The sequence below is a fragment of the Carassius gibelio genome, chromosome A23, assembly GCF_023724105.1.
Source record: "Carassius gibelio isolate Cgi1373 ecotype wild population from Czech Republic chromosome A23, carGib1.2-hapl.c, whole genome shotgun sequence".
Classification (NCBI taxonomy): domain Eukaryota; kingdom Metazoa; phylum Chordata; class Actinopteri; order Cypriniformes; family Cyprinidae; genus Carassius; species Carassius gibelio.
The window spans coordinates 12695864-12717601 of record NC_068393.1 but is presented as its reverse complement, the minus strand read 5'-3'; the positions used below and the strand labels follow the sequence as shown (position 1 = coordinate 12717601).

At 36.3% G+C, this 21738-nt stretch overlaps 4 protein-coding genes across 6 annotated transcripts in view; 3 read left to right on the top strand and 1 right to left on the bottom strand.

The window, feature by feature from the left end:
* LOC127944638 (plasma membrane calcium-transporting ATPase 3) overlaps window positions 1-7984 on the top strand; it is a 51980-nt gene extending 43996 nt beyond the window's left edge. For 2 of the 3 annotated variants that reach the window (XM_052540723.1, XM_052540722.1), the window contains one exon: window positions 3614-3788. In XM_052540723.1, coding sequence (XP_052396683.1) covers window positions 3614-3639 — 26 coding nt within the window. In that variant the 3' untranslated portion in view covers window positions 3640-3788. Of the gene's footprint in view, window positions 1-3613 lie in introns of all 3 variants that reach the window. The other variant, XM_052540724.1, reaches the window with a different exon arrangement.
* A 4062-nt stretch (window positions 7985-12046) lies between these two features.
* Window positions 12047-16639, top strand: LOC127944639 (HAUS augmin-like complex subunit 7). Its single transcript, XM_052540725.1, has 10 exons — window positions 12047-12212; window positions 12560-12675; window positions 12778-12845; window positions 13134-13195; window positions 13401-13471; window positions 13583-13795; window positions 13887-13992; window positions 14074-14289; window positions 15983-16094; window positions 16186-16639. The coding sequence occupies exons 1-10, from the start codon at window positions 12072-12074 to the stop codon at window positions 16245-16247; spliced, it is 1167 nt and encodes a 388-aa protein (XP_052396685.1). The 5' UTR covers window positions 12047-12071; the 3' UTR covers window positions 16248-16639.
* A 261-nt stretch (window positions 16640-16900) lies between these two features.
* Window positions 16901-18081, top strand: LOC127944641 (ninjurin-1-like). Its single transcript, XM_052540727.1, has 2 exons — window positions 16901-17074; window positions 17559-18081. The coding sequence occupies exons 1-2, from the start codon at window positions 17042-17044 to the stop codon at window positions 17790-17792; spliced, it is 267 nt and encodes an 88-aa protein (XP_052396687.1). The 5' UTR covers window positions 16901-17041; the 3' UTR covers window positions 17793-18081.
* Window positions 18082-18894: 813 nt separating this feature from the next.
* On the bottom strand, window positions 18895-21738 carry LOC127944640 (emerin). The gene is made up of 8 exons (XM_052540726.1): window positions 21581-21738; window positions 20879-20962; window positions 20543-20638; window positions 20415-20449; window positions 20298-20332; window positions 19819-19860; window positions 19670-19726; window positions 18895-19525 (listed from the first exon to the last, which is right to left on the bottom strand). Exons 2-8 carry the CDS (start codon window positions 20958-20960, stop codon window positions 19300-19302), a joined length of 573 nt encoding a protein of 190 aa, XP_052396686.1. The 5' UTR covers window positions 20961-20962; window positions 21581-21738; the 3' UTR covers window positions 18895-19299.

Sequence of the window (21738 nt, the reverse complement as noted above, 5' to 3'; positions counted from 1 at the left end):
CAGTTAGATATTGATAATTCACTCATTTGTGATCGCTTTATTACGTACTCATTATAAAGAGTTATGCAAAAACATTTCTGAATGCATTCTTAAAAATTCAACATGAAGTCATTATTTCATCACTGCTTTGTTAAATACTTCATCTTCTGTCCTGCATCTTATCATTTAGTCTTTCTGTGTAGAACTACTTTCATTTCAGATGTCTTTGGGAAATATTTGTTGAGTAAAGAAGTCTTTTTTTTGGGTTTTAATGATAAAGTTTTTCCATCAAGCTTTTTTTCTTTGAAAGACAGTGGATAGTAATCTGGCATGCAAACATCCAGAGCCAAAAAAAAAAAACTCAATCAGTTTTAAACAAACACACATTTCCCAAAAGTGGGCGATATACTCGAACGTTTACCTGTATCCATGCAAAAAAATATAAAAAAATAAAAAAAAAAACCTCCAGAAAGACAGAAACTCAAAGAACAAAAATGAAAACAAACAGTCACTCAATTCAGATTTGCATGACTTTTTCTCAACAAACAGATGAGAAATTAACCAAATGCTTGACCGTCCCTTCCTGTTTGTTCATTTTGTCTCTTGTAAATTCTTTCTTGGTCATTTTAGCTTCTTTTCCTTTGCTGGGTGAGTGTTGAAAAGAGGGTTGGGGTGGGCGGCACCGGCCCGTGGCCACAGCAAAGGATCGCACTCAAAAATCTCCTTCCTTCTAAATATATACACATGAGAGACGCGTGTGTATATGTGCTCCGGCCACATTTGAGTTACTCTTACAGCATGAGCCTGACTGCTTACCATCATGCATTCAAGTTTTTGAGTTTGACCACGACTTTCATTGTTTCTGTTCCTGTAACATGACAATGAGACAGCTGTACTGGAATGAGCATTTTGCTTTCTGATATAGCCTGAGGCAGATCTCATCAGCACTCTTCAGCTCTTCTTCTCTGTGTCTCATCTGCACTCGACTGCTCTGCTGCATGCCAAAAGATGCTCACACTCTCTCTATCTCTCTCACTTAATGTGCTTTTCCCCACCTCTCTAAACATCCACGATATGAAAATGTCATCCGAACAGTAATCAAGAATAGTATCCCTTACCAAGATAAAAACAAAATTCAATTCCAGGCCTATGAAACTGTACAAAGGTGTGATCCATTTGTGCTGATAAGATGACTTTTGTAGAAACCAGAGATGCTGTGACTTTGTTTATTGTGCCTGCTCTGTTCTTGTTAGTGCGATGGGGCTTGTTAAGGTCTTCTGTCACAGCGGTTGGTGTCATGTTATCAATTGCTCAGTGCCAGGAAGTGACTAGTCCCAGAAAAGTCATCATCATCCATCTAGATGACATCTCTGGAAATTGTATAACTTATCCTCTGGCAGAAAATGTGATCTGAGCCTATAGAGTAATTTATCATATAGGCCTACCAGAGAAGACTTACATCTGTAGATCATTTGCATGTGTTTCTTCAAATATCCACTTTTATGTCATATGAGTTGATTTAAAAATAATAATAATAACTTTTTTATATGCAGGTCATATTAAAACTGAAAAAAAAACTCTCAAACTATGATTCCATCCTAAAATATCAAAATATATTTTTGTTGTGAAAGTGAATTGGAGATTGTACGTTTCTGCCATAATTAACAGCCAAAAAGGAAAATATTGCCTGTGAGCAGAATGTTTTTATCGTACATTGTTTTTTACTTAAGATGTAATATTTTCAGCTTATCCTAAAATATTTACAATCATTATTTAGTTTTAGGATACATAGAGCTTTGAAACTACATATTGAAATTAAAATAGTGAGATCATTTTATACAATGTCATTTTTATGACCAAATTTATTTATGAAAAAAGTCTTCTTTTTCTGTAAGTGCCCATAATTTAAGAAACACCCATATGTTTTATATAAATATTATTATTATTATTATTATATGGAATTTTAATTTCCATTAAATCATAACAGTAGAATGCAAACTGTAATTAAACTAATTTTGCTGATGAGGGAGACATATAAAACCATAGATGAGATTACAGATCCTTTGATATTTAACACCTTACAGTGTATCTTCACAGCTTATGACCTATTTTTCACTCATTGGCATTAACTGACATCATTGGCTGATAGCATGTTGTCTCTATGGCTTCTGTTATGACATCACAATCACATTACAGGAGTGCCATTGCTTCACTGTTACTCCACTCCTGAATGCTGCTGGTACAATTGAGGAGTATATTGTACTCCTCTGAGAACAGCATAGTGCATCACTGTGGGTGCATCCTCCCTCCATCCCACCAGCCGGACCCCCAGTCATGCTTCTGACTATTCATCACATCCCCTTTGCTTAGCACCGTGTTGCAGATTCTTACCAACTGTTTCATCCATTGGCTGTGTGTCTATGTGTACATCAAGACATCCTCCTTTATGTTTTTCTTTCTCTCTGTGTCACTACTTCAGTTTTTAAGTCAATATACAGACATGGCATATGTTTTGTATTGGCTTTTTGTTTGGTACTTTGTGCTTCTATTCATCTATTTGTTTTGAGGCCTGGTCCGTTTTCTGTTTTGAGCTTATGAGAATGTCCATCACCTTTGATTCTGAGTGATAACTGTGGACTGTCAGCTTGGGTCCATTTCCTGTGTTGTACATTTGGTTTTATTTAGTTTTTCAGCTGTCTTTCTTTGAGAAACACTTAAGATCTGGTTGTGCAGCTTTAGTTTAAAGCCTTAGCGTATAGGTATTAGAATCTGAATAATCAATGTGCATTGTGTAATTTCTGCAGCATAAAACCTAAAACAGAATTGCAATCTGTTTGTTTCAGCACCCCATCATTGGCTTAACCAATGATCAGGGGCACCGTGCACTGGTGGATGACCAAAGGAAAGAAAATGTTTAGTATTAAACTAGTAAAAATTTGTAGTGTTTTTCTAGTGGTACAGTTTTTGTTACAAATCCCAACCTATTAAGCAATATCATATAAGCAAGAATGCCGATATTTAGACTGGTAAAGAACAACAAGCAAGTATGCCATTGTTTTTATTTGACTGTTCAATAAATACAATAAAAAATTAAGGTTACATTTTAAAAATTATATTATCTGATATTTTACTGATTTTTGCTCCACTGATAGTTCCAAATAAATCCACCAAAACTAAAGTAAACATTGGTTTAAGTCTTCACATTAAAACTGGAGAATACTTAGGGATTTAGTGTTTGCGCCAAAACTAACATAAACATTGGGTTTAAATGTTTACATTTAAACTGAAGCATACTTTGCGTTTAAGCATTCACATTAAAACTGAAGTATACTTTGTGTGTGACTAGAAATTACACATTGCACCTTTAGGTATTACTGTACCTACCCTAATATATATTTTTTAAAGACAAATTCAGTTAGTGCGCAATTTTGCAGCAACCTGATCTTGAGCTGTCTGTGCATTGTAAGGCATGTTCAGGTTCTATGATGTTTCAGGTCTTTTCTGTCACACATGTACTGAGAGATTTCTTTGCTTTCCACCCCTCTTCTGTCTCAACTCTCTCCCTGTCCTCACTTCTCGCTCTCTGTTTTCTCTCTTTCCTCCTCTGTGCCTCGTCCCCTCTCTTCCCGTATAGATGCAGGTGGTGAAAGCGTTCCGTAGCTCCCTTTACGATGGAATCGAGAAACCCGCATCCAGGAATTCCATCCACAACTTCATGGCACACCCCGAGTTTCTCATCAACGACTTCATCCACAACATCCCACTGATTGATGACACTGACATTGACGATGAATCGGAGTGGTCGAGGAACAACCAGCACTTGCATCCGGCCTTCCGAAAGCCCCCTCCTCCTCCGGTCCAGCAGCCACAGCGAAGCCGCCCACCGCCCCGTCCCTACCGCCAGTACAGCCTCCCTGACACATCTAACCGCAACAACAATGCCATTGAGAGCAGCGTCTACCAGCTGAACCTCCCCACAGGTCTAGACGGCCATTGGACAACCCCATCTCAGCAGATGTACCCCCTCCTCGCCCTGGAGACCTCTCTATGACTAACTGGGCTCCAGAGTAAAAGACCTTAAAAACTTTGAGGATGTGGACCTGTGCAGGTCAGGCTGGTGGGGGAGGCTTCTACAGACATGTGGTAGATGGTCGACACCCAATACTATGACAGGGTCAACCCATTACAATCATTCCCCCACTACCACCATCCACGAAAACACTATCACTCCTCATGTCTCAACAACAGCCCCACAGACACCTCTCCTCTCACCGTGTGGAGAGGAGGCCAGTCTGTTGCATGTCTGTGGTTCCTTTGGATGGACCTGAGAAGGTGAGGAATCCAGACCCAATGGATTTTAGCGGCTCTTTAGTGCTGGCGACTATTGACTTCTCAGAATGCAAAGGAATATGTTCCCTACAGGTGGAGTAGGGGTCCATTCACTTTACTTTTTATCAGTGTTACTAAACTCAGTATCATTGTTATCATGTTTGACTTCTTACTATCACCACCGTCATCCCGAGTGCTCGGATTATCATTGCGATATCACAGAAAATGACTTTTATTACTCTGAGTAATGCTTTATGGATTAGCTTTAAATATATATATATATATATATATATATATATATATATATATATATATATATATATATATATATATATATATATATATATACATCATGTATCTATTTATTCATTTATTTATTGTGATCACCATGTTTTTTTTTTTCATTTTCACTTTGTCTATCTCTCTCTCCCTGTGTGTGTCTATGTGTGTCGTGTCTGTCCTGAAAGCATAAAAAAGCTAGAAAAAAGAAGTACTAACAAAGATAATATTAATTTGAAGCTTAGACTAATTCAATTATAATGCGTCTGCTGATAACAAAAATACGACAAAAACGTTGCCGCACCATTTTAATGATCATTGTTTAACAGCATTTTGGGTAAAAGAAAAAGTATTCTCTTATTTGAGGGCAATTTGTAGCTTCACTCTAAGTGGGAGTAAGCATTTTTTCAAACACAAAAATCATGTTCATGTTTAACATATGCCACAGGGTAGAGGATTTGGGCAATCCCATCACAGAGATTCAGTGGCCCTGGGTGGGATTTCAGTGGTTTTCCATCTCAGCAACGGCAATCAGCTTTACGACAAAATGGCCTTGTTAGTATGTCTTACCTTGTTCAAAGTAGCTGGAATTGCATTTAAGGGTTTCAGTGGGTTTGCCCAGACTCAACATTTAATGGCGTCTTATATTTCTTTGACATAAAAGCCATTAAAATGCATATTGTGCAGATGACACCAACAAATGCATCAACCCTTTAAACATGTTCAAATAATTATATTCGCTCAGTCGATGCATATCTGCTGGCCCTTTAAATACATTCACACTCACACCTGCTTTCCTCATGTGTGTGGGATATTTATCATCTCGTGTGAATATCTGCAGACTGTGGTCACCAGGGTAGGGAATCCATCTTATACTGCCATACTATATTTAAAAAATATCAAAGAAACTAAAGATGGACTATCTGTGAGGTTGTCATTACTTTTGCACAATATCAAGGTTCACTGAGCAAACATTCACTATGGACTTTCCATATACTTTAGCATTTCAGAACAACATGTTTGCACAGAACAGTATTCCCTGTTATATATGTAAAGGCATGCATGATTCTCCATGTCAGATCTTTTCATTGACATTCTACTGATCAATTGTACCATCTGGGGTTACCTCCTTTTACACCCCATAATCATCTGGAATGGTACCGTTGTGATCGTACTGCTACAGTTGATGCATTGCAACCTAATACAATCATTTTGGGGAAAGAGACTGGCACTTATGCAACAGACTGCCCTGCCCACAGCTCTGTGAATTACGCTTCACAACATGTACATATGGATCTAAAAAAAACAACAACAACCTTTATCTGTATAGAACACTTTTCTAGATGGTCCAGTTTAAAGAAACTGGTCAATATCGAAAGCAGACAATGCAAGCATGAGCTTCACTAGATCATGTCATTGCATTGGTCGGTCGTGTCTTTGCGGAGCATGTTGATATCATATCGTTCGCTTTACACTGTCGTTGTTTGACTTCACTTTCATCTGTCGATGCTTCACTGTGGCTCTTAAGCGGTTGGTGGACATACACTTCTCCTCCCAGCGCATCTGTGCTGTCATTAATGTGCTGTAGTCTGATGTTCTCCTCTTGATACTCTGCCCTGTCTGTGGCGTGGAGCAGTGTCACACTGTCAATCTGACAAGTTGCTTAAAATGGGTTGACTCGTTCTACGACTAGCAGGACATTTGTTGTTGGATCTGTAAATGGAAACCCATTTTTTATAGGAATATTCTGGGTTTAGACCCTGTTTTTCTTTATAAAAATAAAGCAAAAACCTGGGGGATACAGCAAGGATTACAATGGAAGTGAATGTGGCAATCCATAAACATTTAAATACTAATTGTTCTAATAGTGTTAAATGCCACAAGATGTAAACAGTATGAATTTCAACATGAATTTAGTGTGGGGGGGAAAAAATCTTCTCTTCTGTGTAAAGTTAAATCCAAAATGTACAACTTTTGCCATGATGATGCAACAACATAGACCATAAAATGATTGTAAAAATGTAGTTTAAACAGCTCAAATAATACGGAAGATTTATGTAAGTACCATTTTTATGATTACAACTGTCACATTTCTGCTTTTGAAAATCCTTCAAAAACCATTCCACTTCATTGAAAGTGCCTCTTCGCAACCTTGATTTTTGCTTCGTATATAATTTATCAGTAACATTATCTATAATTGTCTCTCATTTTCTTTTAAAAACGACTTAAAAGTAATTGTTGTGGTCTTGTATTGAACCCAGAATATTCCTCCAAGCGAAAGCGTGTTCTATCTGCATGAGTTTGTCTGACATTTGGCTGGGTTGGATCAGGCTCAGACAGTTCCAGTGGAGTCTCTAGTGTGGAGAGCGCTGGCAGGTCTCACAGACTGAACCCATGGAAAGGTCCAGACACAATCAGCAGGTCAGTGGTGGTCAGGGAGGGTCAGTCAGTAAACCTGCTTTTCCATAATAAAGCAACATTTCCTAACCTTATCTTATCCTCAGCAAAGCTTAACTACCCAAATAGGCCTCAAGCTATGCTCGTCTCTGAATAATTTTTAAATCTAACAACAGTATATCTAAGACGTATACCCCAATCATTCAACTCTCCGGACAGTTATGATATATACTGTATATAACAATGGTATATGTATGGTATCCCTCCTCTCCACCACAACAGACATCCACTTTATCAAGACTCCTGATAGAGTGACAAATATATATACACACACATATATAAATATTAAAAAAGAAAACAGATAATCCAAAACTTCATCGTCTGCCTTCATTTTGTTCCATTCTGTTGTAAAAATATCATGCAAGGTAAGGTGAAAAAAAATGTAATGTGAAAAAGAGTAAATAATATACTATATTTATTATAAAAGTTATAAATTATTGTACAACTGCACCACAACTGTACATTTTGCCGAAATGTGCACATGTGCATCTTTTGTTTACGATTTAAGCACTTTTTTTTGTTTGTCTCTTCCTCTTTCTCCCTCCTTTTGCTGTTTTGTAAAGAATTCAAATTGAACAGCTTGTACATTATTATGATGATTATTATTATTACTACTATTATTATTGTCTTTTTCCATCAGTGCTCTTTTAACTGATGGAAGAAACAGCTGCACATTCTCCTGAACATACACTTTCTGCTCTACAAAGGAATAAAAATAAAAAAAGACAGAAAAAAAATTGAACTATTAAATATATTAATTATTACCTGCCTGTTACTTAAGAGAAAAATCTATATATGATGAAAGAACACAGCTGTATACTGTAGACTAAACTGTATGGAAATCTAAGAATTTAATGGGAAAATAAGTCAACACTTTTTGTCTGTATAAAAAAAAAAAATCTAATCAAAGTATTCTACAATAATAACTTTGGCCAGTGTCTGTGGTTGTGTTTCATTGTGTGCCTGTGATTATTTCTTTAGCCTGGTGACATTGCTTTACAAACTGCCAAAACACATCTTCCCTTTATTGGAAAGATTAAGAAATTCTGGTTATCATTTGAGTGACAAGGTGTCCCAACACTTGCATTAGATAACTAGATCAAACTTTATATTCTGAGCATTGTTCCAGTGCCAGTCTCCAATTGTTGACAAAGAGCAAACACAGTCCTGATTTTGAAGAAGAACTGCTGTTGTGCTTAGTTTCATTTGTGTCCTCATTGCAGGATATTCTGGCCAGGAACTGCCCATTTGCAGGAAGAGAACATCTGACTTACATGTAAAGCCACGAACGACAGTTTTTTTTAACGTGCTATTTACTGTCAGGGTCATAAATGAAATAAATGACACCAATGGGAGACAAAAGTTAACAACTTGCTGCCCTTTATGTAGATCTACTTAATAAGAATTTACAATATTTACTATTCAATGCCATAGAAATTAACAAAACTTAAATTTAGTAGTAAAATCCTGTAATTAAATGAGAAAACGTGACTTGTCGACATCTTATGACATAACACAGTCCCTGAACAAATTATAGCGACTTGATAAGAACACTCAAAAATACTGACAAAATGTTACTTAATTTCATATGAAAAAATTGCGTACATTATATAAAGAAATATGTGGTTTTAAATACCTATGATCTCACCTCAATATGTCTCAATATGTTTTGTGTGTTTTATAATCCTCTAAAAATCAATTGGGCCAAACACTTTCTCAAAAACCCAACGTCTGGAACTGTATTCCACATGACATTTTCTTCATATTTGGTGGATTTAGTTTTTTATTTTGTAATTATAATGTTGAAAAATTACCAGCTAAATTATGTAATTTCTCTTCCAGGTCCTTCTCACTTGGGTTCTGTTTTATAAGCACAACCTTTTTCCTCATATTTTATCTGGAATAATCAAGATATTCTGTATAAACTCCAATATCTTTTCTTTCAATGCTGGTTCGAGCAAATATTTTATTTGTACATAAATTGTTCAATAACAATGGCCGATGAACTATTTAAAAATTCCCATAACCCTGTTTTTGATGCCACAGCATCAGGAGTTATTAGACTGTCTCAAAATATCCTCTATCCTTCTGCCTTACCTTCTTACACCGTTTCGGGGGAAACATTGCTTTTCAGTCACTTCTTCTAACAGATCAATATGTTTGTTATTTCTTAATGCATTTGTGTCAATTCCAAATGTTACAGTTTATTGGAATGCTTTTGTTTCTGATATAACCTGGAGGAAAGTTTGGATGTGTAAGCTCCAGGCAATCGGCCCAATCCGGTGCTGGATGAAGGTTTCCTGCGTGTTCGGTCTTTCAGCGCATAGAGTTATTCAATTTAGGTTAAACTCAAATCTGACTCCATTTTATTATTTAATCAGACTCCATTTTATGACCTAAAATTTAGGTTGGAATGCATTTTGATTAAACTCTTTATTTTATATCAATTTGTTCATTCGGGTGCTCATGTCACTAACAAGGATTCAACGTAATCTACTTTCTGGCTACAGAAATCGCCCTGATCCTTTTGCTGCAATTGTTTAAATACCTCAGACCAAGACAAACATCCCTCGAGATGGAGACAGGTCCCAAGCCTCGGTGATTTTACAACTCAATGGGAACAGCGGGTAATTTACATGGAGGACCCTGGGAAGGGGTACTCCTATTACAGTAGGCAAAATATCTTTTAACTCTCAGGATCTGAATAATATTTTAATCTACATTTGTAAGATTGAGACGATTGTACCAGTTGCACTGAGACATTTCAAATGATACCAGACATGACTGTTAGTTCAATTGCATTGACATTTTCATGTAATCATTTTGAGCAGACTGAGTAGAAGGAAAAATGGGTGAAGGGATTTAAAATGAAACAAATGGCCAGAAGGGAAGGAGGTCTCCTGCACCTCCACTCTGTGGGGTGTCTCGAAGATTCCCGTGTATGTTTGTATTGTCTGTTTCTCAGGATCAAATCAAAAAGATTAAAGTATCTCAGGTTCTTTCATCCTTACAGATGATTGTAAATATACACTTAATTATTAATAAGATAAAATACATTTCTTTTCGATTTTTCCATTGTTTATATCTTGTTAAAACTTATCCTGTTAATATTCTTAAAGAAATACAAAAAAGATATGGATACAAACTGTTGTTTTTGTAAACAGCGCCCAGAAACTATAGTACATATATATGCTGGCACTGCCATTACTCTAATTGTTGTGGAAATACTTTTTTGTATTTTTTAATGAGAATACTGAAAAATAATTTTCTTTACTTTGGCGAAAAAGTTTTATTTGGATTTTTAATTGGTAAATTTAAAAAAAAAAAAAAATCCATTTACAGAAAAACAAAATATACTTAATCTTCTCATCTTAATTATATATATATATATATATATATATATATATATATATATATATATATATATATATATATATATATATATATATATATAAATGTAAATTGTCAAGTAAGAAGACACTTTTCTTCTTATTCTTTGGAGTGTGTTTTTTTTTTTTTTTTTGCTTGCTGAAAAAACAGCATTAGTTTGGGACAATGTTACTATTTTACGGCTAAGAATAAAGAAAAGGACATTGTGTTTTGTATCTTAAAGTGATAACAATGTTTTATATTCTGTTGCTAATGTGTTTTATTTACAGGTTTATTGATTAGCCAGCCTAGTGTGTCAGTTTTACAAAATATTGTAATAAACATCTATTGCACAGGTGACAACACTCAGTAAAATGAGGACTGAACAAGGGTGAGTGGTAACTGGTAACAAGGAGGCAGGATGACCAGAGCAAAACAAAGACAGAGCTAAAACACAATACAAACAAGGACAGGAGACCCCTGACACTTAATCATCAAGACTTATGATCATTTTGATGTTCAGCTCAATTTGCATAGAAATGTTTGAGAACAATCATAACAAACATATTTTTTCTTCTGATTGAGGTCTCCGTTACTCAATGTAATAACTCTTTCTTTACTCTTTATTTTACATGAAATTTCTGGGCAGATTTTTTCAGTTTATGTGAAAGACAGCAGGCATTAAGGACAACTTTTTATTTGAGGAACTCAATGGAGATTATAGTATGTTTATGTTTGTGATTTTTTTCTTCTTCTGACATTGCATCTTTAAAGCAATACTACTGAAAACCTCCTCACTGAAATTAAACTTATTTTTGTCCAGGAATATTTTGAATAATTTAATCATGCTGTTTCACTACATTTGACATTTGATTTGTTTCCTCTGTCTTGACCACCAGAAAAAAAAGTCATTACATTGTCATTTCATGTCTTTACATTGTCTAGAACATAAGGGAAAAAAAGGAAAAATAACTTTGTGAAAAAATTATATTTATTCATATGTTATGCTTTGTCCTCTATAGAGGACACCAGAAAAAAATAAAAAGATATGAATAGACACGTAAAGGCAAAAACAGTGGGATTCTTTTTTCACCAGTTTTCGTTTTTAAATCTTTTTTTATTATTATTTTGTATTTTTTTTATTAATACCAATGTATCATTATTATTGATTCTCAACTACGTTATGAAAGATATAACAGAATGGTTTGATATACAATTTTGCTTTACGAAGTATTAAAAGGTTTTCCCATTAATGTATCTATACACTGTATCTAATTTGCATATGAATGTGTTCTTGGGGCAACATGTAATGAAAAAAGAAGTGTAATAATGGGAGTAATAATTGGCAAGATTTTCATAATAATATCTAATATTTCATAGGAATATTAATAAAAAAATCTATTAAAAAAAAAAAAATCACCCCCCTCACAGTTGTCATGAAGAGCAAAATTAGCTATACAGACCAAAATATTTTTTTTAACCAGGCTGTAAAAAATTTTTTTTCTGCTCTAAAGTTGGGCGTTTTAATATGGGGGTCTATGGGTTTAAGTCACTTACGTATGGGCTTCACGAGAGAACGCGGGAGTTTGCCGCTTGCTTATGTTCTCGATCAGTGGTTCTTTTACTGTCTATGGTTCTATCCTGTAATCACAGTTGTAATGTGCGCGTGGCCGCTGGGGGTCGCTGTGACGCAGACGCTGAACAACAGTGACGCACAGAGTCAGACTCACAGGAATAACAACATGGCGGGGAATTCAACAGAGCAGCTGCTGTCTATGCGAGTTTACAACAGCCTTCAGGTAGTTTACACATCGTTATAGACACACCATACACAGAAAACGACACATTCAATCATTTCTGATGTTTTGCGAACTTAATAGCAGCTGTTCTGAGTCTGTGGTAGTGTTTTGTGTCTAATGAGCCACTAGCTGCTAGTTTTGGAGCTAACCACTGTGTGTTCAAATAAAATAACAGATATTTTAAGATATTATCTGTTGTCTACATTTTAGGACTGGTTTATTTATCGTTTCTCTTATCAAGCTCAGTGTGTGCTGTGTATGAACTCTGTTTAGCGAGTTTAAATGTTGTCAGTAACACAGTTACTAAGGTTAGCTGGGCTGTTTGACCTGCTGTGTTGTCTGCTCAGAGTCTGGGCTGTCCTCTGGTGGACGGGCTGTACCTGCGGGAGCCGGACAGTGTGCAGGAGCTCCTCTGCTCTCCTTCATTACACAGGACTGATATCCTCAAGTGGATTTGCGCCAGGTCTGATGCATGATAGACTTAAAAACATGATTAGAATGATGCCAGATGTGTAGTTAGCAAATCTGTGTACTAAAATGTCTTGCTCTGTTTGTGTTTACAAAGCATTTGTCCATCCCTAAAGGAGAAGTTTTCCGCACTGAAATCAACTCAGAATGAGGATTTAGTTCAAGGTAATCCTTTGTATGGGTCAAAGACAAAAAGAGGTTCTCAACTGTATACCAAAAATAATCTTGTCAGGCAAGAATCATTAGATGCCATTGAAGGACAATATATAAGAATTTCAAATGTTGGTTAGCATAAGTATGTTGTTTCATTTTTTTCATAAATATAGTTCTTACTCTGATTATTTATTTGCAAAGAAAAGGTCCCACAGAAGCATGGTCTGCTCTGTTTTGTTATTTTCTTGTGTTTATTGTTTGATAGTTGTTCATTGTTTTGTTGTGCTTTCTCACTCACAGAACTCACACGGTTTGGTTATGAAATGATGTTATGTAAAGCTAATGACCAGGATTTAATTAAGGTATGAAGTTCTACAATGTTGATCTTTATACAGTCTGGTGCATTTAATGTAAGGAGCAGAATAGAGATTACTGCAACACTGCTGTAACGTAATTGAATTAAACATTTTATGCAGTACATGTACAACAAGAAAAATATGTTTGGGATGGATTGAAACTTGGTTAAGAAACTCCTCTATACTCCTGTCGCGTCTGTTATATTTTCAGGGCCGTGCACCACCTTTGAGGCAACTGCGGTTTCTGGAGCAGATTCTAATGGTGATTCAAGCAGACTCTAGGTATCTGACTTGTGCAGGTTTTTGTAACACTGATTTTACATCAACCTTGAGTCAGGCCTACAATAATTTAAAGCGGTCTTGTTTCTTTGTTGTTTGTTTTGATGGATGTAGGCAGAACTCATGCTCTGGTGATGACAGCGTAAAGAACGATGATCTTCTTGGAGAGCTGATGTCTCAGGACCACTTATCTGACCTGGATATGCTCCTGAATCCAGTCTGCAATCCGTGGCCTGCGCATATCCGTGAACATCTAATACGCACGCAGTCAACTCAACACAAAAAAATGAACGGAAACCACAGTAAACCCAGCGAATTCACAGACAGGTCTGTGTAACTGTTATGCACACATGTACGAGTTTTTTTTCTTTCTTCAAACTGTTGTCTTTAACACAGTTGTTATTTACTGGCATTGAAGGAGTGATCAACATTTGCGACTAGGAAGTCGTGGAGAAGAAAGCCTGACGGAGGCCATGGCGCTGCTGAAGTCTACCCAGAGCGCATTAGACGAGCTCCACAAAGAGGTGGGACCATCTTGTGCCATTTCTCACATCTGATATGAGGTGTTTGGTTTCCATAATAACGTGATCCTCTCTGTTCCTCAGTGTGAGTTCCTGCAGTCTCATCCGTCAGGTTCTGCAGCTGTGCTTTCCCCCTGTGCGCTGAAAGTGGCCATCTCAGACATGTCTCAGCTCATGACGGCTTTCGGACACATCTACAACACAGACTTTAAGGCGTACTGCCAGAGAGCCCCTCCGGCCCTCAACTCTGGTGCTAGTGTTTTTCAGTCTGTACATCAGCTCCTGCATGCCTGTAATACGGTAAAGCATCTACATAATTTTTCTGGAGTCATTTAAAGGGATTAGAGATGGGAAGACTCCCTGATTTGCTTAGAAATTTAACAATGTGATGCATAGATTTAAAAAGTGTGCATTGAATACAAGTTTGCATTTGTATCGCGATGCATAGTTTCTAACATATTTGCATTGGTAAAAAAAAACCTATTTGTTAATGTGTAATTACTAGTGGATGCGCTGTACCAAAGTGACCAATAATCTGTTACAAATATTTCATATGTAGATTGATTTCTCCTCCCTAAACTGTTTCTCAAGTGCGTTCTCTCAGCACTCCTGCGTGAATATGACGCATCCTAACACCACGGAGACCCAAGGAAAAACTGATTAAAGTCCAAAACCTGACTAACCTAACCTAACCAATAAATTCGGGGCTAAAGCAGTTCCATAAATGCAAAATTAAATTCACACAGTCTCACTAATTTGTGCACGCTTATTCTTTAGCAGCCCTTAATGTCGATCATTGATAAAATCGATCCACCAAGACAAACAGTGAATGTATCTGCACTGTTTATTGCATTTGAGATATTGTGTTGTCCTCACACAACGGGCGAGTGTCTCGAGTGAACGAGCACTACACTGCGCACGCGTGCTAAACAGAGAGTGCAAAATCGAATAGAAGAGCAATAATTCTGAGTACAATATACATTTTGGTAAAAAAAAAAAGATTCTAGAATTTTAAGCCTACATATGAGTGTATTTTTATGATAGCAGTAACTGTAAAGGGACTATTGTAATAGGTAAATCAAATGTAATCTAGTAGGCTACAGTACCAATTAAGCTCAAATGAGTTTTTCTTATAGCAGTTAAAATATAGTCATTTTCTTTATTATTTATTTTCATTTTTAATTCAGTGACTAATTATTAATTTAGTTATTTTAATGCTTTTTAATTTTAGATTGTAAACTTTTAGATTGCAAACTATAAAAGGTACAGCTGTAATAAAACCAGAGAGAAGGGATGCATGGCTAGAAACAAAAAATAAATCTAGGCCTGAGTTAAATTTGCTTTATGGAACCAAATAATTTGCCAATGAGTCAGACTAACTCAAATAAGCCTTATGAAACAGGCCTTGAGGCATTAGAAGTTATCATATTTTTTCCATTGCATCAAATGGCATTGTGTTGAATCGAATTGAAATCGCATCGCACTGCATCATAATGGGTGAAACGCATCATATCACTTTGGTAGCTGCTTCATATGTATCTTTAATATATCATGTTGGCTTTGCATCGAGATGCATATCATATCTGCCTGGGTCATGAGATCCATATACCTATAAGGGATAGTTCACCCAAAAATGAAAATTTGTTAAAAGTTTCTCACCCTCAGGCCACCCAAGGTGACTTCACCATCAGGCTATCCAATACTTTTTCTATTGAGTAAAACCATACAATGCAATGCAACGAAAACAGCCACAGCTATGGGTGACTGATGATTAGCAGCTTCATCACGACAGTTCACCCGCCCATGCGTCACGCCTCATGCAGAGGTTTTTGGAGAAACATCAAATCGAAAGGGAAGAGATTTCAGACCATCGATGAGATTCAAGAAAATAAGACGAGGAGTGTTTTGATATTAACATGGCTGAATACTCTCAAGACATCAATTTTGCATATTCAAATACAAATGTATTCTATATTCTTCATTTACGTTTCAGGAGCTGGAGGCTCTTAAGCAGCTGTCTGAAACCTCGTTGTCTCTCACACAAACAGTGCAACAGCTGCAGACAGACAAGCGGTACTGGTCTAAAGGAGAGAAGCACACGCTGCGTGAGTGTTTTCTTGGATGTCTTGGTTTTTAGCAAAAATTCTTACACCAACTTATATATTAAATAACATGTTTTTTTTTGTTTCTTTTCAGCCGAACGATTAGAGGAGCTAAAGAACAGATATGTGGCTTTTCTCTCCCTTCACCAATCATAACCTCAAGGACTAAGCAGAAATCTACAACCTTCTTGAGTTTTAATTGGTAAAAGGCATGAGGTGTAAAATGTAGCCAATCAGACCACTTATTTACATGACCAGGACTGTTCCCATAGTGCTTTGTGATTTATAACACCACTATGCCATGCACTGTTAAGATTTATACTAGATATGAATAACAAAATGCTGTTTGTGAACTCCGAGATATCGATCAATAGACATTCCACTTATAAAATTGCCTTCAAGTATAATACTCTTAATCCTCTTTCTTTACAAAAGCCTGTTATTAGTGTGTAGTAGCACACACAAGTGTATCTTTAACTGCCAGTGTTTGATTTCCAGTCATATGTAATGTTTTTTTGTTTTTTAAATAAAAACTGACCTTATAGAAACAGTGTTTTTTTTTATATATAGATAATTTAAATTTGTGTAACTTTGGAAGACAAAGAGCAGGCAAAAGCACTCACATCGATCTCAACTGGGTGTTCGACTAAGAAACAAGTTGAAAATTTATTTAAATGTAAAGTCGGCAACACCAAAGCTCCAAAAAAGTATCAAAAATTTATTTAAAAAAAAAAGGTTTCGAGCATGCAGGCTCTTCATCAGACTTTAGAAGTAAAGTTATTGTCCGTTCACACATTGGTGACACTAATGGGAGGGTCTTTCTCTCAATGTTTAAAAGCACATCTTTTGGAGAAAGCTAGGAATTCGGGTGTAAAACATTTCTCAGGCTGAGCTGTTATGTTTGTGAGCTTCCTGTAACCATTTCTTTTGCTGAACAAAACCTGAAGTCAATGGAGAATCAAGCCCTCAATCAACAAGGAGAGGTGAGTGACAGATGTGTGCTTCCTGATCTTTTTCTCGTTTGTTTGAATATGCTGCAGTTTTACAAAAGCATTTTACAGCACAGATTATATCTTGCAGAGTTATAATATACATTTAAAATGACTCCATGTGTTAAATATCTGGATGTTACATGCCAGCACACTGTCCACGAGACACTCATCCGAGCAGTAGCACCTAAGTGATGCTCATACCTCTGTTGAAAAGGTCCTTCAGTTGTGTGTACAAGCAGTGCTGTGTGAAGTTTCATCTTTGCTTAAGCTTTCAGTGATTCTGTCCTGCAGAAAGAACCTGAATTACTTGAGGAATAGAGATCTTTTAGCCCCAGATTGGAACATTTCTATACGTTTTTCTTAAGAATTTTCACAAGTTGTTCTCGTTAACTTCCACTAATATCTAATAATCGGTTTCTTAGTTACATATTCTTGAATGGACAGGCCAATGAATATTATATTCACTCCCTGTCAGGCTCCTGGGGCAGGGAACACACATCGTCCCTTCAACATGAATCATTACGCTACTAAGAAGAGTGCAGCGCAGAGCATGTTGGATGTGGCTCTTCTGATGGTGAACTCCTCTCAGCTGAAGACAGTGCTGCATTCAGGAGCACAGCACCGCTTCTACGCTCCTCTCATCGCTCTGATCTCACTGTCCATCTCACTGCAGGTCACTGTGGGCCTCCTGCTCATCTTCATTGGTTAGTTTATACTTATGGAAGGATTTTTTTTTTCTCTGGTGTAATTTCATAATGTAACAATGTGTTTTCTGTTGTTCCCTTCAGTGAAGTATGACCTGAATGATGTTAAGTTACAGCCGAGGCTTAACACAATGAATAATATGGCCACTGTTTTAGTGTTCTTTACTGTTCTCATCAACATCATCATCACGGTATTGGAGTCTGGAGGGTGAGCAGAGGCTCTCTCTTTTTTTTTTTTTCTCTTGTCTTTATAATTTAAATAGTATTTAAGTCTGGACATCTAAACTTTATTCTTTACAGTACATTAATTATAATACTGTACTGTACATCTGTTCGGTTTCAGAAGCAGCAAATGATACTGCAGAAAGTTTTTCTCACTGTAATAAGTCTTAATAAACTTTTTTTCTGCCATCTGAGTTTGCAATGTAATATTAACAGACATTTGCTGACCCTCTCCTAGAGTCTTTAAATCGTACCAGAAGCCTTTACACGTGTGGAAACAGTTCTGCTGAAAACTTGGTCAAAGGATTTAATCAAGTCGATAAACACAGTGGAAAAAAAGCTTAAAATGGCACTTTATTAGATAACATTTCAAACCAACTGGCTTTTTATTTTATTTTATTTTTTAAAAACAGTATTTTTTTTAAGCAAACATTTTTGGAATTCAAGAAGTGTTTGAAAAATGTTTGTTTAATTAGCAACAAATGAGAAAAGCTTTAGTATAAACCTTTGTATGCACTTAGTTGTCATTATCAAAGTACAATTCTAATAACAATGATATTCATATATTGTTTTAGGTTGTCAAAAAGAAAAAAAGTTCAATACTTTATATACATAATACAAAAAGATATTTTGGTAGTGTCAACATGTCAGGGACAAGCAGCAGTAGGATAGTAATTAATGAGTGAATCTGTTTAAAAAAACATTTTTATACAATTTAATCCTTAATAATTTTCACTAATAGTAATGAGTTACTGAAAGCTTGTTATATTGTGAATAGTCTTGGCTGAAAGTGTTGTTGCGTTGTGCCTAACAATGGCCTTTAGCTGTAACTATTATTCACAAACTAGCACACCCTTGTGTACGTCATTAGTCATAACTCTTGAGTTTTAAATACAGCACCTGGAATTTATTAAGAGCGAACTGAAATGGTTTAGCAAACAGTGCTCCACTGAATGTCCCATGAACACAAGCCCTAAATACACAGCAAAAGGATCTTACATAAAATTCATAAGAAAATAAGCTTTAAAGACTTAAATGCCCCAACTATCTTTTCTATTCTTTTCCACATCTGTACCTGTTAGACTTTAAAAATGCACAAAGCACGTATTTGAATAAAACTTTACGCATTATCCACAAGTTCATGATTGTATGACAACTGGTACTAAACTTCACAATCTGTACTCATACAGAATATTATTTCTTAAACTCTTAGGCTATATTTATGGTGGTGCTTGTACAGAATCAGTTTAGGTTGGGGATGATGAACATATTTAAAACCTCTCCATTCCTCTACTTAACACTTTTAAAGGGGGTCTCCTCTGCAGGCTCCATACATGTGTACACGTAATAAAGAAATGCAGCAATGATAAGAAACACCAAAACACGAAGCCAGCTCAGCACCCCTCCGGATCGGCTGGTCTCTGGACTGGACGGACCACGCTGCATGGATGTGGAGACTGAAGGGCCTGGCCGAGAAGAGCTCTGATAGGACGAGCGAGCTGGGCTGATCACGGGCCTTCAAAATAGACATGAAGAACATTTCAATTATTTTCAAATGAGGTTATTATACTACAGGATTACAGCCAAATTGTAGTAACATGTTGCAAGAGAAGACAAAAATAAGATAATTTTTAATAATATTATTAAAATAAAAACTCACTCGTTGGTATAGCCTTTGTCGTCATCTCTGTAATCAGTCAGATTTGACCTGCGTATGCTGCGGAGGGAAAGCAGATATCCACTTAAATGTAGTTGAAAAATGCTTTAAAGCTAAAAAATGAGATGGAAAAGGGAATCAATGAATCTCACTCGTCGGCAAAATCTGCATCGGTGACCTTCGACCTCCTTGTGCTGGGAAGAGATCACACATATACAATTACTGTAAGCATATCAGAGGAATATTTGTGATCTCAAGACATTTTAACAGACATTATGATTGTGATCTCAGATTATTGCTTAATATCAGGGTTTTATTTTCTGAGTCATGTGGAAATACAACTTCCAATCAATTCCTGTACATTTTTTGAATATGGAAAAAGTTTTCATACCCTTTTGAAACATACTGTTTTTGTTCTTGTTTTAAGCATAAACTCACTTAATATTCATGTATCCTGATTTAGTTATTTGTACTGGGAAATAAAAATACTGAGTAACAACACATGCAAAATTTCATACTATGACTTTATATGTAAGACTTTCTGCTCTGATTCAAGACCTTAAATTGTGGAAGGGCACAGTAAGACTTTTTAAGAAAAAATATATTCAGGAAAATAAAATATGCTTCTTACACATCGCCAAATCCTTCGTGTCTGGTCAATTGTGGCTGGTGAATATGAAAAATGTCTTATTAATAGACTACATGTCTGATGATATAATCCTTCAAGTTCAGTTCAGTTTTTACTCACGGGCTGATGATAGGTCACGTATTCAACTTCCTCCTCTATGAAAACAAAACCAAATTTTACAAGTGTAATTCTACATTAAATATGGGGAAAGTCAAAGACTGTGTCTTTTTTCTTCAGAGAAGCCTTACGTTCTTCCCGGTAGTACGTCTTGTCAGGAGAGGAAGGCTTATCTTTTTTGGCCATGGCTTCATTCAGTTTCTTTTCATAGAGCTTCCGTGTGGATTCTGCAAAAACAAAACCGACACCAAATTTGCAGCACAACTTTACCCAGAGTCACACAAAAACAAACACACTTTAACATGCTTTCCTGAGCTAGTGCTAAAATTTAACGAATAACATAAAAATATTAAATTAAAACGTTTTAGATAAAAAAATCGTTTTTACATACTTTTTATTTTATTTTTTTATAACTAACTTAAGTTGTTACAACTTATTCTAAAAGACTAAAAGGCTTTATCACATACCTACTATGGGTCCATGTTTAATGCCATATTCATCCAGCAGCTGACTGATCTCCTTATCAGATTTTACACTTAATGAGGACATAACTGCAACAACAGGTTTTACGTAAATGTTTAAGATGCCAAAACACACACACACACACTGAGATGACTCATAATAATGTTCTAGCATGAAACGTTAGGTAACTAGTGTTAGTAGGCCCACTGAGAAACGTAACGTAAAACCAAACTTATTTTATCTCTAAGGAGAGTCTGAAAGAACAAACTCAATCTCTTATAGAGAGATAAAAAAAAAACAGCACTGTATAAGAATAAACAGAGTGTCAGACTGCTATAACATCTGGGGCTGAATGTCACACGTGCAGCCTACAACAGCTGGACACTTGGAGGGGTAACGTTAACGTTAACGTACACTGAACAAAATACACTTGCTATGCAAAGATCAAGCGAACTTCTTCTGTCAAATTAAAGCAAAAACATTTGGGAGAAAAGGAGACCAAAAGCGTTTTTCAGGAGAACAAAAGGTGAGAGGAACTGATTTCTTGGCATCGAGCTAGCACACGCAACCACTGACTCCACTTTAACACCGCGTTTAGCTTGACTTGGGACAGAAGGGTGAGCAGTAACAATAGTTTCCTGTTTTTTCTCGCCTATACATATACTGTTCTTATATTTAAAAATAAAATGTTGTCATAATTGAATTACCTGAACCGATCCCAGGACGTTAAAAGGCGCTTTCCTGATCTGGGCGTGTCGCGCTGAAGGAGGAGACGCACATCACTTCCTCACGCCTGCAGCGCTCAGGATCACGCGACACTGAAGACTGAAAATTCAGCTCTGCCATTATAGTAATAAATTACCTT